We start from the raw sequence: 16,672 nt of genomic DNA, 5'->3' as shown, positions 1-16,672 counted from the left end.
GGCTAACTAAGTTAGACCATGAGAGATCACAATGCAGTTTTTCTCTTTCTCTCCGCACGCCCACGCACAAACACGATCACACAAACACACATGCGCTGTGCTTTGTGCAAGTTTGGGATACTGAACATTCTCTCACCAGCCCACAGAGGATGAAACGTTTAGAGCTTTTTGGGTGTTTCAGGAGAGTAAGTAGTCACGTGGTAAGAGCATAATGCACACTACTCTCGACTGATGTGAAATTAAGACTTTCTCCAGCAAAGATGAGCACAACACCTCACTCCATATTAAAAAAAAAAAAAAATCTGAAGGATGAGCCCGAAGCTACAGAGATACAGACAAAAAGACAAAATAGTTTTTCAAGGTGGACAAACTCTAGTGTACCATTCTGATAAGTCACAATGACATAGAGGCAGTCGTTACTGTGAGCAACAGCCAGGCTCAGGCCTTAATCATGCTGCTACAACACCGCACTGTTAGCAATGCATCATCTAGTTAGACAGTGATAGAACAACAGACACATACATGCAGATTTGCCCCAACTCCACCCCACATTACCCCTAAACACCCACATAGTTAACACACAAAACCCTTTATTTCAATGCAAGTCATATAAGTTGATAAGATACAAAATGTTCATAACAGCTGCACTCCAGAGGTTCAAAAGCATATGAAATATTTAAAATCAATACTTATTTAGTCATATGTGTAATAAACAAAGGGCATGACATCATAGTGAAATCCTTTAGATATTCAGTTGAACTCTGGGCAATTTACTCAATATCAAAAAGGATTAGCAGTTAGCAATCATCAACTAATGCAATACAAGCAACTCCTCCAGTTCTACATTATTCAGTAGTAAATTCTGTTGGGAGTGAACAGATGAGAAATCAATAGCTGTTTCCCTCATTTATGAAGGATGACATTTTTCATAAAATGACTGGATCTGGTATGGAGTTATTATGAGTGAGTAGAGGCAGTGAAGCTACTTCTGTCCTTTAAACAACCATATGTATTTTGTGTGTCTTGATTGTTTTTGTTGTTTTAGCAAATATTAAAAGCTAATTTATTTGGGGGGATTTTATATAAATATAACACATCATTTTATTTTATTTTTTAAATGTGTGTGTTAAGGCAAGGTGTATTTGTGTGGATGGCTTGCAAATTCTCCAAAATTAAAAAGAAAATCAATGGGAAAAAGTAATTTTTATCAACTAAAAAATGTCAAACGAAATTTTTTCCAAGGATACAAATTGTGTTGCTCTCAGACATTCATGCCCTTTTTATATATAAGGTCAACTGTACAAAAAAGTACAGTATATACTGTTGATCAAGATGTTCTTTTCCCTCCATGTTTATAACTTGTCATCACTCATCTTAACATCACCAACAAAACTGTTATCTTTACACAGTTTTAACAGTCACCTCTACGACTAATTTATGATAGTTTAAACTGCTGATAATAAGGAGAGAGTATCTGTCTAACTCTACATCTGTCTGTCTGACCTGATGCTTCTCTGTCTTGCTGCATCTGTCTGCTTTACTGTCTCTGTGTTCTCTATACCGTCTGTCTGCTTCTCTGTCTGTCTCTCTCCTCTCTCCCATCTCCTATATCTCCATCAGGCTGGGACTAAAATATCTTAGGAGCACCAGCCTGACTCTGAAACTGAGACCGGAATGTACTACTGCAGAGTTCAACACACACACACACACACGACACACACAAAGTTATACACCTTAACAGGCCCACAGGTGTACTTTCACGCTGACAATATGCATATGGACACACGCAGACATTTACATGCACACACATATACACACACACACCATTGTATGCACTTGCACCCATACAAATGAACACACAGACCACGCATACACACACACACACACTCACGTTCACAGTGAAGGTACAGTACTGATGGTTAGCCTATGGTCTGTGTGTAGAGGAGACAGTGCCCCCTGGTGTGGGCCAAACAGTACTCCCAGTCAGCCATATCTGGACCCAATCTATAATAAGACTACTCATTTACTCTTCTGAGATTGATTACTCCTGCCTGAAACAGAGACACTGGTTATATTATCCTAAAAATACAAACCATTTCCTGAATAGGAGACAGATGATATAAATATGAAGATATAATAATGCTCCATATGCCACAAGAAGGAAACTTTTCTTAGACTGGAAACAATGGAGATTATTAGGACAGGAAGTATCTGCTTATACAGCCATGCATGTCGAGGATATCTGACACTAATATTGGATGTTTTTCTGGGTTTTTTTCTCTGATGTTCTCATAAAGTTGTTCATGCCCAGTCCCAGGATACGGTTAGACCTGCTTCTTAAACAACTACCTAAACTATTTTTAATGTTTTTAATGTTTAATTTCTCAGTAACCAGATGTAAATGGGGACTATACTATACCTGTTTTTACTATAATATCATAATTAAACACATTGACTGCTGTGTTATAATGTATTCAGACACATTTTCCTACAGTGAAGCTCTATAAGATGTAACAGAGTATGCAGTACTTTTTATACAGTTAACTTTGTGTCTAATGTGGAGTGTCAATGATAGTATCATCTTCAAAATAAGAATAGAAGTTATGATGTTAAAAAAAACATTATCAGTAGACTTCTTTAAATATGCTTTATTCTATTTGGTATTAAATGTAGGTATTTAATAATAATAAAAAAAATTCCTGGCAATATTGTACTTAATACATACAGGCATGTGATAACAATATGCGCTATTAGACGTATAATAGTCATAACATTGCCGTGTCTCCTCTGTAAGTGTAGCCTAAATTGAAAAATTGCCCCCATTACGGCTCTAATTAAGTCTGGATTAGAATACAGGGCATTGTGGGATATTGTGTATTAATTAACAAAACTGCACTGTATAATGATTATAATGTGTGTGGACGCACATAAGTAATCTTTAAGGAGTAAAAGATCGTTTGCACACCATAATACATGCAGGTGTTTATGTGTTATAAATAAATGTGTCAGTCCTGCTAACAGGCACGCTGTATTGCACCGATTTAAATTGTGGTGTTGCTGTTTACAACATTGCTAGACCACACTGCAGTGGAGGTGGAGGGGGGGCAGAGAGAGAGAGAGAGGGGGAAGCACCTGATGGATGAATACATTCATTTGGATGAATGCTGATGAGGAAGACTGCTAGCCCACTCGTCTGTCCAATAGTTGCCACCTTGACTGCCCGTCCCAAAAACCGCTGTCATAGTTTCAGGTTTCCAACATGCTGTGCTGTATCGCTTGTCTCCAACAGAGGTCATAATGTCTGTAATCACAATAATAAAGGACAAGGCTATGCCCTGTTTTGCATGTAGACACGTCCAAAAGCGCACACATAGATACACAACTGTGGAGACAGGTGACTGCCCAAACAGACTGGCAAAAAAAACCAAAAACTGTCAAACTCACTGATACAAGTGCGAACACACACACACACTTAAATAGTGTTGGTGGTTGGCTTAGTGTCTGTATAGAAGCGAGTCTGTCCCTCATACAGAGACAATCAGCCAACAACAACAGCTTTATTATTGCTGATGAATGTAATTGTAATAATAAGGGATGAGCGTATTTGAGATGCGCTAAGTGGTGGAAATTAAGGAGCCGGTTACGCCTCCCGCAGGCCAGAGCGCTCACTGCCCGAGGAAGCGCGCGCGCACTTATCGGTGCTCGCACGCATTCATGGATGTGTCCACGTTTGATAGCCGGACTGACGAAACAACCAGCTGCAAGTGGAGAGCACTGGCCATTTTATAGTCTCTCTCCCCCTCTCTCTCTCCCCACATCTCTCTCCCTCTCTCTCTCTCGCTCTCTCTCTCTCTCTCGTACAGTTGTAATGGGAGTGCGCGCAAGTTTTGATCAGACAGACGTTTTGTGCCACAGTCATCCTCATTTTTTTTTTTAAAAACAATAACAACAAATAACCGGGTGGTGCAAAAAATGATTGAGTTCTATAAAGCAGGACAACTAATTGTGTATACTTTTCACTCCACGTATCTCTATTTGTGCCCTGTACTGCAAAAAATATCCAATATATCATTGTAAATTAACGTAATATGAGCGTTTTAACATTGATCGAAATTATGAAAATAAAAAAAAAAGGAAATGTCAAAATGACTCAATTTTAAATTCTGATCCGCATCACCTGTGAGGTGAATCCTCCTGAAACAGATGACAAATAAGGCAGACCGCAGCTGTTGACCAGTCGATTTGCATTAGCAACAGTCACAGTCTCACCTAGCTGGTGTATTTTCTTATTTTATTTAAAAAAAAAAATCTGTTTTAACCTCCACACTAAACGAAACAACTCTAGTCAAGATGCATAGACCCTAGCTACTTTTTGCAGTGTGGAGTCTTGGTTTTGTTCCGAGGCTCCATTTCTATGAGGCAGAAAGGGGGCGGGGATGGGATATTCAGATGAGCCGGAGTGACAGCTCCAGTTTCCCCCAATGCTCTGTGTGTCTGAAACTCCACTGGCTCCTTCCCTGCTAACTCCTCACTTCATAGTGCTGCGTACTAAAAACACCGGACGCTAGGGGATCAAGACGCATGCCACATTGCCTCTATGTGGGCACTTTAACAGATCTTTCGGGTTTTTTTCCCAGTAAGGGGGCTGTGGAGGGAGGACTTTTTTTTTTTATTTTCATTGTCTGATGACTGTTTGCACGGCTGATTATTGAGTTGATTGTTTACTGTTTTGGCTGTTGTTGCCCGCCGCCCTGCGCGTTTTTTCCCTTCCTTTTTGGAATCGGCGACCCATACCGCGCTCTCCAATGTCCTATCCTCAGGGTTACCTCTACCAGCCCCCGGGCTCTTTGGCTCTTTATTCGTGTCCGGCTTACGGGGCCTCGGCTCTGGCTGCCCCGCGGAACGAAGACTTGGCGAGGTCGTCCTCTGGCTCAGCCTTCAGCCCTTACCCTGGATCGGCTGCTTTCTCCGCCTCGGCTGGTGCAGGCTTCTCCAGTCCACTGTCATACTCCACGGATCCAACCACGGGATTCCCATCCTACATGGTAAAATATAACATCAATCCGTGTATGATTCTGTAAAATTCTAAGGTTTCACAGTAGGTGAATGTGTCGGCGTGTTAAAGCCTTTAATGCGCAAAATGTTAAACTGTCTATCACAGACATACAGCGCGATTAAACCGGCGCAGGTTTACAATGTTTATGTTATGATTCAGCCATCAGTATGTGTTTGCGGAACTTTTCTAGTGAATGCACGATTGCCATACATTCATATCTAGTGGCCTAGTCGTCGGGTCCTTGCTATAAAATCCTTGACCCCTTTGGCTTAAATGGGATTTTTAAGCATGAGCTGCAAATTGTACCGGCTTGACCAACGCTTAACACTCACTGCGCAGCTAATTATGTAAAACTGAATATTAACTAATATTTTCATTTGAACCGTTTAGTCTCTTAGCAGTGACTTTATGTGTCATAGGAAATTAACATAACACCAAAGCTATAACTCTTTCTTCCCCAGCAGTCATTAAAATCACCAGGGGATGAAGTTATTGACTTTATTCTGAGTTGAATAAACGGAATTTGAACATGAAAAGCAAGACTCGCAATGCTAATGTCACAGGGCACTTCAAGCGTTTTAGGAAAGGTGCATATCAAGTGATTTGCTAATGGGATTTGTAATGCTGCAAAGAGAAGATATGTTAACACATTGCGGCTGCCACAACAAAACAAAAAGCAGCCACCGAAAGAAAATTAGGAAGTTAATAGGTGATTACTGAAAATTGAAATATCCCTTTTATGACCTTAACAGCTATATTAACTGGAGCCCTGTTATTAGTTAATCCGATAATGATCTTAACTATTAGTTAAGCATTAGTTTATGCTTTTGTGCGGCCTGCTTTTCCACACGGTGTGTTCAGTGTCCCTGCTTGCAATTACACAGATTGCAGATTTAGTTTTTTTTTTTACTTTGTGAAAAAAAAAACATACACAACAAAATATTTAAATCATATTTTTAATAGAAAACAAAAAGTGGGGATAAAACCTGACAATGTATTTATACAACTGTATAGTCACTTTTCACCTGTTCCAACAGGTCTCCAAAAATCATGAGTCGATTGTTTTAAGTAGCAGAATGTAATCCATGGTTTCACGAGTTTTAAGATTTTTTTTTAATATTTGTTTTTGGAGCATACAGTATATTTGTTTTGTGAATTAGTCACCTTACTACAAACCCTACATTACTGTCACCCTTTAAAATAATATTAAGGGAAAACACAGTTATAAAACTAGGTACCAGAAGGCACACGGCAGACTTAAGACTTTTTTCAACTTTCCTCCAGAGCTCTCCATATGACGCGCACACGACGGGCATGGCCGGGGCATTAAGTTACCACCCATACGGGAGTCCAGGGTACCCCTACCAACTCAACGACCCGGCGTACCGCAAAAACGCCACCAGGGACGCCACGGCCACCCTGAAGGCCTGGCTGCAGGAACACAGGAAGAACCCATACCCGACGAAAGGGGAGAAGATCATGCTGGCCATTATCACCAAGATGACCCTGACGCAGGTATCCACATGGTTCGCCAACGCCAGGAGGAGGCTCAAGAAGGAGAACAAGATGACATGGGCGCCCAGGAATAAGAGCGAAGACGAGGACGAGGAGGACGGGGACGGAGAGAGGAAAGAGGTGGAGCGCTCTGACAAAACCCTGGATAACAGCGAGGCTTCAGCGGAGGATGAAGGTGGGCTATAATCTGGCGACCGAGCCAATGATCCATTTAACAATTGAGGGTAGGATGGGGGGTGAGAAGGAGGGGAAGTGTGGACCCCTTTTATTTACTTTATTAGTTGTTTACAGCAATAATACATTTAGGGCATGAAATAATTTCTAATACAAATAATCTGGTTTGAATATTATATTATATATAAATTATCTATATGGAAAGAAAATGAGAAAGTTGACAGCTTTTAATAGGCATATGTGTATTATAATAGTTTTAGTTCATGCAAGAGATCTGGCTTTATGTATTATTTTATTTACTATGTTGATTGATTTTTATTTATTTATTTATTTATTTATTTTGAATGAAAATGTGGTTTTGGTTAAAGAACCAACACTAGACCTGTTCAGGTGAAGAGTTTATTGTTATTATTGATGACATGTCACTGCAGACACACATACAATCACCATGAGTGCATAAGTTGCTTCAACGAAATTAGATTGTTAATGTTACAAAGTATTCTCTTGATTGCATTTTAATAATGTCATTAATTATGTAAAAAAAAAAAAAGACATTATTATCACATAAAAATAGGCTAGTTTTAGACGTGATGTAGATAATTGATTTCTTATCGAGGTGTGTTGTAAAACACACAACTGATTGGTTTGAATACACATGAAGGTGGAATATACATGAACCGCAAAATAAGTTTGAGATCATTCATTTTCAAACCTTCTCAGCTGCTCTTTTTTTTCTTTTAGAATAATATTTGTCATTAATTAAATAAGAGACGTGTCTACTGTCCGTTTCTTTTCTTTTTGTCCTCTCTTTTAGCCATTTTTCGTTCGTTCTTCCTCTCTATATGTCTTTTCTCTAACATACTATGTTTTTTTTCTTATTTCTTTTTTTCTTCTCTTTCTTCTTTTTTCTTTTTCTCAGGTATCAGCTTGCACGTTGACACTCTGACGGACCACTCCTGCTCGGCGGAGTCTGACGGGGAGAAGGTCAGCTGTCGTGTGGGAGAGCTGGGCTCCGACCAGAGCGGCGACAAATGCGACGAGGAGGACAGCGAGGACCAGAACCACAACCCGCCGCGGTTCCAGCTCTCCCCTAAACCCGTCACATCATCACCTCTAACGGGGGTCGAAGCGCCGGTTCTCAGTCATCACCAACACCATCACCACCACCACCTCCATCATCTCCACCATCTTCACAACCAACGCGAGGATTTGGCCCGGAGCCTCGTCAATAGCAACAATATTAACACCAATAAATCGTCTTCATGCCTTGACAGCAGACCTTCATCGGGGGCGCCTCAAAACCCTACAGTCAAGCCCAAATTGTGGTCGCTGGCGGAGATTGCTACCTCAGACCAAAAGCAGCAGCATCAGCAACAGCAACTGGGGCAGCCCGGGCAACCGAATTGCCCCTCCTCCAGCGGTGGCCTCCTTACTCCCCCCACGCCCTCCACCACCTCCCCGGCTTCCAGTTCTCCCTCCCTCTACCCGGCCCCCTCCATCCTTGGAAGACCTATTTATTACACTTCTCCCTTTTATAGCAATTACACAAACTATGGCAACTTCAGCCCCCTGCAGGGCCAAGGGATCCTGCGGTACACTAATTCATCTGGAGTGAGTCTGGCTGCCGCCGCCGCTGCCGCCGCCGCCGCTGCTGCTGCAAACGAGGGTCTCAGCTCTCTGGAGGCGAGCACAAACCCCAAACACAGGCCAGACTCTCCCCTCGTTAAAAATAACCCAAACCAGATTGTTGTTGTCGAGCAGCAGCAACAACAGCATTTCAGACCCGCAAATTTAGAGGCAAAGAAAGGTACGTAATAACGACGCGGTACCGCTGCTGAGAAATGATAAACCATTTTGAAAACTTATTTAATCTAGTGTTGAATCTTGAGGTTGTATTTTTTCTTAAAACACGTGAGGGGGAAATCGCTCCAAAAAAAGTGGAAGTCAAATGAGCTCACTCGTTTCCAATGCAAATCAACTGGTTTTTCTTTGTGTCACTTTCATGTGTCATTGTCCTGATGCCATTGGATGATCTGGCTGTTATTTTTTTTTTTGTTTTGTTTTGTTTTGGTTTTTTTGCCTTGTTTCAACAAAAATGAAGACTTGTTTCAAGCAGTCTTGCATGAGAAACAAGTGGCATTATCTCACACTACTGGGTGGTTTTCACTTGTTTTAAGATCAATACGATTTTAGGAGCAAATATGAGACTAAATGACTTATTAAGATGGACAATTTACTGCACCGTCTAAGCAAATGAACGTGTACTATGGCCTATAATTCGTTTTCAGCGCAGTTATTTTTGTGGAATGATCAGTTTATAATCGTCCTCCTTCTTTTTTTTTTTTTTTTTTTTTTAAACTATATGCATATTTTGATCTCTCTGAATCTCATTAAATCATTAAGTAACATGCGGCGGGATTTTCAATTGCAGCTGGCTCGCATTATAAACGATAGGGATATAATAAGTAAAGCCTATTGTAAACAAATGTGTAAGAGTACACCTGCAGATATAGACATTAAAATAAGACCACATAAGGACAGGCCTCACCTCAGCCTAACCACGCGCAGTCACGCACGCGCACATACACACACACACACACACACACACACACACACACACACACACCAATACAGTGGCAACTTGGGAATTCAAAAAGCAGAGACGTGTTGCCATAACTTTGAGCAGGAATTATATTTTAAATGTCCCCTCTGATGTGTGTGTTTGTGTGTGTGTGTGTGTGTTTGTGTGTGTGTGTGTGTGTGTGTGTGTGTGTGTGTGCGCGCGCGCGCGCCTGGGCCCCAAACCTTATCTTTCAGCTTTGGATAATTATAATTACACAGGGTCAGCCAAAAGCAAACAATCAGTTACTTTGCTCTGCATTCATCAAGTGCAAATTTGCACTTTAATATATCAGTGAGGTTGCTGTGGTGGTGGTTACTTTCCTTACGCACATTCAAAGCGTAAATGCCGCTGGATAGCATATAGGACTATAGGTTTTTACTGGCAATTAAGCAATGGGGATTTTAATAAGCACTTGCAGTATAGAGGTGTTTTGGGTAAAGCCAGCTTGATAAACTTTATGTTTTCTGGGATTGTGGAGGGAATTGATCATTTGATCGTGTGGGATTTTTTTTTTTTTTTTTAATTTCCATGGTCTGCAGGTAGGTGTCACAATTGCTTTGACTATAAGGCGAGTACGGACACCACCTTTTAGCCTCATGTTTTAACCCCCATAACCTTTACTCCAAACCGGATCTAGTGCCACCGTATAGTCGGAATGAAAAAGCTGCTACCGCCTTCTCAGCCCCACACAGGCTGAGACTCTCTCTACAGCACACGTTTGTCAGATTAGTATTGTATTATATCTTTTTTGTTTTTGTTTTTTTTTGTTTTGATGCATTGTGGATAATTTCATATGCTGGTTTGAAAAAGATCTCCCATTATATGTGATTTACATGTTATTTCTCAGGTTCCTATAGTTTGCTTATTTGCCACGGTTTGTTATTTTAGTATATATTTACGTGTGGAAAAAAAAACAACAACAATAATTTGGCCTTTCTGTGAAACCGTATTTGCAAAAGGAGGTGTATTATTGGGACGCAAGGCGGACGGGAGCTGAAGTGAACTTGAGGACTTCAAAGTGGAATAGCCTACATTTGATATTTATTTTTTTAAATGATGGCGAAATGATGCCTATATTTATGCAAGTTGTATTGCAAAAAAATGGGAAACTGACATCGTCTGTTTGTTTTGTAAATATATACATGGACGCCGGTTTTTATTTGGAAAAAAGCTACACAATCTTGTTATCAGGAGTACTTTTACTAATTTATATCTTTGAATGTAAATAAAATAAAAAGCGCTAGTATAGATGTACTGGCGGGGTATGATATCCATTATTCAAATGAGAAAATATTAAACTGTTTTCCCAACTATTACATAAATCTTGGAGAGTCATTCTTTTATTCATAACAGACCTGTATTTAACACTGAGACATTTTTATTTACTCTGGCTATTATATTCTGTCAGTCAAACGCAGATGGGAAATGCTTGATGAATCTCGCTTTTCATAAACATTATGAGTTTTCACAGATTGCACGATCCATTCTTTCTAAATGGACCATCATTTCCTTTTAGGGCCTCATTCTGGTCAGGGAAGCTCCCTCGGCCACATATTCACGACCTTGATTGGGATAAACGACATACTTATTTCATTTTTCTTCCCCTTTCCCCTCTCCTCTCGCCCTGCCACACATTTATTTTTCAGTGTGATTAATACAGCCGTGGGACGCATCGGGCATTATGGGCTCCCAGCGGGGCCCGTCCCTGGAGCTTTTTAGCCTGGTTCAGGATGGGTCAGCCCTGCCTGCTTCATTACGGCAAGGCATTGAGCAATCCATAAAAGTCTATCTAAGCATCTGCCAGCTCCAATGGGCTGTGTGATGGGCACTAATCGGACAGGCTTTCCTCTGCTTTTCATCATGGCTTGGTTATTACGGCGGCTTTAGGACACAGCTAATTAAACAATTTAGAAAAAAAAAAGCTTAATTCTGATGAAATTAATAATAATAATAATAATAATAATAATTACACAGTTACATACATATTCAATTTTATTTTTTATTCATTTTTGTTATTTGATTAAAAAAATATGTATTCCAATATTATGTCACTCACAGTTGTGGCCGTGTGGAGTGTGAAATACTCAAGATCAAATATATCTTATTCCCATCCTCCAAGAAGAGGCCTCCATCATCGCTCCCAGCCAGACTAAAAGCTAATCCTTCATTTTCCAGTTGAATTTGAGCTTGAGTGTTGTCCAAATCTCATGGGACTCCCTTTCACCTTGGTTTTCCTCCTCCTCCTCCTTCTCCACCTCCTCCTCCTCCTCCTCCTCCTCCTCCTCCTCCTCTTCCTTTCGCCCCCTTCCAACTGCTTCATCCAAGGTAGTAATATTTGGCTGCCACCAGGGATGTAGTGCAGGGTAAACCCACCAAAACTCAGTTAACCCACCTTTTAGGGTGACAGAAGTCTTTGTAACATAAATTCATGGTGTACTTTGCAGTGAATAGTGCTGCACTGTCAGAAACGAAAATGTTATGTGTAGGCTCCGAGTCTTGTAAGGTGAACAAAAAAAAAAACATTCAGTGATGCTTTTTCTGAAACATATTGATTTTTTTTGTTTATACTGGAGGTTGTTCCTCTTTTGATCATCACTGCCGGAAACTGATATTTTTTACTCACCTTTTTATTTACCTTTGCTTTACTGGCGGCCATCTATATGGAAGTCATGGATGCTATAGCCCCTGGCCAGCTTCCTTTTGCTCAGCCCAAATGCTTTCATTAGGAGATGATTTATTGAAATGCATGCTTTATTCTCAGGTGGGCTCCCTCGGGGACTCAGCACTGTTGTCAAATAGCACCAGAGGCACTCTCCAAAGCACACAGGGGCCCTGCCTCTCTCTCTCTCTCTCTCTCTCTCTCTCTCTCTCTCTCACCCGCTGCTGCTCCCTCCAAATGTCAACATTTGTTCTCAATGAAAAGAGTTATTGTTTCTGTTAAAAAAGAAAAAAAAAAAAAAAAAATGCCAAGCCACCGGCCGCCTTTGAACACATGAAAAGAAACTTCCACTCCACCTCTTTGTTTGATTGAGAGCAACGGCAGGTGAAAATGGGAGCAAGGCGTCCATTGCACATGACAAACCTCAAGCTGTGAAGCCTGTTATGAGAAACGATTGTGAATTCATGCCACAATTAGTCACAATTGTACAGAGGCATTTCCGTTCCTTTTGAAGAACCTCTTCGCCTCACAAACTATTAGCAGAAGAAAACCAGGGTGCCCTTGACACAGTCTAGATATTGATCCTCAAGGGCAAAGCAGACAATTTACTGCATTGCCAAGTCTACGGTAAAATATAAGGCCTAGCTAAGCCTTTGCTTTAGAGTAAGGAAACAATTTAAACATATCTAGATAATTCCATCCATTGCATATCAAATACAGTCATAATCCTATCATATTGCTTACCAATGAGGGTGTGTTCATCCATACTAAGGACTAGTTGTCATTGAAAGCTAAATTGATGGTATCGCAGGGCTCATAGGCTTCACATGAGTGTAGACTGGGAGCAAGTAGACTCATTTCCCTTATCGTTGATCAAATAAGCAGCTCATATATGCAGATAATTTATGAGCTCTTTGTATCCTTTATCCTCCCATCAACCCTTTCTCCTCCAAAATGCTTCAGACATTAATCTCTGACGCACACCTGTGTGCCTCACCAACAAGTTAATGCAGCCAAAGTTTTATCATAGCAATAGTCTTTTTTTTCAACAAACTGTGCTTGTGGCTTCAGGCTTGCAGGTGGGATGTTAAATGTGACTAGTAGAAAGTGCTGAATTATACACAGGTACAATAAAACTTAAAGGGAAATGACACTAAAATTCAACTTGCATGATATTTAACAGTATGTATTCATGGACCTAAACTTGCGTCTCTTGAGGGCAGACACAAGCTAGATTAATTAGCCTTTCCTTTAAACTAGGATGTATTAATACAGGTGTCTCCACTGACAAATCCATTGAGATAAAACTGGAAAAGAAAACCTTAACATTTGTCAAAGATTGTTTGAAATTTAAAGGTGTAAACTTACTTTTAACCTTAATCCTACCGACTGGGGTAACCACAGACCCCAGAGGTCTACTTTTTTTTCAAATCTCACATGGTCTTTATTCTGTCATTCCAATTTTTCATGACTTTGTCAATCAATTTGTTCTTAATGACTTCATACTATTGTTTTCTGTTTCTGTTTTAATTAGTGCTTTTTAACACCCGATGCTGCCTGTTCAGTTTTAATAGATGGAACTATTTATTGAGTTCATGTTTGCCATGGGTCCTAATTTAAAGTATTACACACTATCAAGGGAGTAAGGACACTCTGTCAGTCATTTTGAAGGCTTTGTGGAAAGATTGTACTTGGGATAAAAGCTGCAATTTGTATTAAAGAAAAGTATATGTTTTCATTTTACACAATATGCAAATTAACTGTAACTTTCCCAAAATAATAATAATCTGTTTTTTTTCAGATGACATTAATTTCATAACTAATAATGTTTTGAGAAGAAATACGTTAACATTTTGCTATGATGGTTGTTTCTTACAGTAGTTTATTCTTTAGGTCACCAGGGACCCAAGTCGGTAGTTCTTGTATGTTAAAAATATAGGTAGGATGAAGGTTTAAAGAAATTGTATAGACCAATGATATCAACAATGCTTCCAATTATTTTTCATAGCAAGCATTTGCAGTCCTATATTCAATAAAAAGGGGAGAGTGAGAGACGAAAGAGAGCAGCATACAAATCAGGTACAGGTGTGTTTAATAACGCACATCAAAGTGGACAGGGGACTTTAAAAATGAGTCCGGGGTCCTGTCCTCTCGTAAAGGTGTCAGGTGAAATGTTCACTACTTTGGGTGATCAAGGGGAGTAAGCTGTGCAGGATTTTGACACACACACACACACACACACACACACACACACACACACACACACACACACACACACACACACACACACACAGATATGCAGACACACAGATCCTAACATGCTTTTCACTCTCTACCCTACCACACACGCACACACACACACACACACGCACACGCTAATGCTTGTCCACACGACAGTCTAAACAAGACCATTAGGAGCCCTGACTTCCAGTCCTAATTGACAGTTATGTTTAATGCCTGTGGTGAGTAAACACTTCAGAGTAGTGGACTGCACCTTTGGGCTGTAAATAAACTCCTGCAAAGGTGAATGTAAAAGGTGAGGTGCAAAAGACATAAAATGCAATTTATGGAACTATTGGTGTGATTAATGCAGTGCTTGTGTGTCTGTCTGTGTGAGTGTGTGTTATGGCTACGGTGTTTTGTGCACTTATTATTCACAAGTATGAAAGCGTGTAATACAACTTTGTTGTGTTTGTGTAAGACAAAGTATAAAACAAAGGATTAACATTTCAGAATCAGAAGGTATTTCATTGATTAGTTGTATGTTGAATACATAATGTTTACATCTATATTTAATGTGAAATCCCATCCACAGGTCTGAATATTTCTCATGTGTTCCTCTTAATTTTACAATAGCAGAATGACATTTAAGGTATAGGACAATTATAAAACATGCATAATATGCAATATAGTTTGCCATTAAAAGCACACACACATGTACAGTGTTAGACTGTGAGTGATGGAGTGGTGACATGTGACTTAAGTTACTGTAAGACCAGTAAAAGGAAGCTACTGTTACATAAATGTTACCACTGTCCCCATCTCTGTCATTAAGTGACACACTCGCATGACCGCACACGTACATTTTTTGAGTACAGTCACACACAAAACAACACAAGACTCGCTTAGCGTTTAACCATTTATACACTGTGGTTGTTCCAACAGACTTCAAGAAGGCACTGAAACCCATGTGTGATGTTCACAGGAATATTATGTGTTCATAGTGAAACTACGCCACCTGATGGAGATACATAATATACAGTAAGTCAGCGAGACACAGATAACTGTGTACAAGCCTCGGTTAATAAACCATGTTGCTGTTCAGTAAGTCGTTGTTTGTCTGGTGCACAACTGCACAACAGAAACATTACACCATGCACATACGCAATAGCAGGTATATACACATGTACACATGTAGTTCATTTTTGCATATAAGCACCCACGTTCATCAAATAAAAAAAATAATTTGTAAAATAACAAGCGTATACTTGTCAATACTTGGTTGGATGATGGATGCTACAATTATAAAGTGAAAGTGTCTACTCTGTGACTGTGTGCAGCAGCAGCAGAGTCGCATCACAGAGTAGCTAGCGGAATCAGATTTCACTTATCATGTGATAAGAGTAAGGAGAGTTGACTGACAAGACGATGGCAGAGGAGTTGGTGTCTGTCCTGTCCTGGTCACGAAAAAGATGCAATAAGCATATGTCAACCAAAATCTAAGTCTCATTTTTTTGATGTGATAATTAGATCATTAACACATGTAAAGTTGTGCCTTGGAAATACTTGTTTTCATAAATGCTGTGCCTTGTGAAAAAAACATTTGAGAAGCACTGAGTTAGATTAGCTAGTTAGCTAGCTAGCTAGCTAGCTAAAGAGCCCTCTTCTTCACCAACCTGAGCTTGTAGATGGGGCAGTGGCACTCTCACGCATCCGCTGCTACAGCAACAAGAGATAACTCTTCCTCCACCTCCTCTAGCCTCGCCTGTGCCTCGTTGCCTTCATCCTTTTTCTTTTTGAAAAAGCCTCTTATATCTATAGTCTTCATGGACCTTAATATTCCACTGATAATTGGAATAATAGCCCAATTAGAATAAAAATGCCTCATGTAACCTCCTCAATCAGAAGAGACTGGCCTGATCCGGCCTGATGGGAGGGAATTTTCAATCGGGTTCTGAGGGGTTGTGTAAACCTTTGATAATCCGTTCAATAGGAAATTATTAGCGCCTAATAACCACATAAATGCTTACTCCGAATGTTTCTTATTGGTTGGAATAACATTCACTATATTCTTTCTGTGCATGTTTGCCCACGTGGGGGTAATATTAGGTGACGTGACAATAGAGAGAGAGCATGTGTGTGACAATGAGTATGAAGTTAGCAGTAGGCCTATACCTGTGAACGTAGCAGTGCAGTGTGTGTAGTTTAGGCTATTTGTCAGTGAATAAATGCTACAACTCCTCAAGACCCAAGCCAAGTTCCCCTGTCCTGCTTGCCACCTGCTGATAAAAGTGAATGGGGGTTAGCCCTGAAGTTAGCAACAATGGGTTAGCCTAATCTAACCAGTTCACTTAAGGTGGACTGAGTTAAGGTGAACCAGCTATTCTCATTACAGTGACACTCTCAGCCACTCCTAAACATAGAG

The 16,672-nt window shown here is 40.2% G+C and overlaps 1 protein-coding gene across 5 annotated transcripts in view; it reads left to right on the top strand.

Moving 5' to 3' along the window:
* Nucleotides 1-10,650, top strand: part of irx2a (iroquois homeobox 2a) — a 116,800-nt gene extending 106,150 nt beyond the window's left edge. For 2 of the 5 annotated variants that reach the window (XM_042423182.1, XM_042423181.1), the window contains 3 exons: nucleotides 4,821-5,045; nucleotides 6,341-6,746; nucleotides 7,665-10,650. In XM_042423182.1, coding sequence (XP_042279116.1) covers nucleotides 4,821-5,045; nucleotides 6,341-6,746; nucleotides 7,665-8,560 — 1,527 coding nt within the window. In that variant the 3' untranslated portion in view covers nucleotides 8,561-10,650. Of the gene's footprint in view, nucleotides 1-4,225; nucleotides 5,046-6,340; nucleotides 6,747-7,664 lie in introns of those variants that run through there. The other 3 variants (XM_042423185.1, XM_042423184.1, XM_042423183.1) reach the window with 2 other exon arrangements.
* Nucleotides 10,651-16,672: the final 6,022 nt, after the last annotated feature.

The sequence above is a fragment of the Thunnus maccoyii genome, chromosome 10 (genome assembly GCF_910596095.1).
Source record: "Thunnus maccoyii chromosome 10, fThuMac1.1, whole genome shotgun sequence".
In the NCBI taxonomy this organism is placed as follows: Eukaryota; Metazoa; Chordata; class Actinopteri; order Scombriformes; family Scombridae; genus Thunnus; species Thunnus maccoyii.
This window is presented reverse-complemented; position numbering and strand designations above follow the sequence as displayed.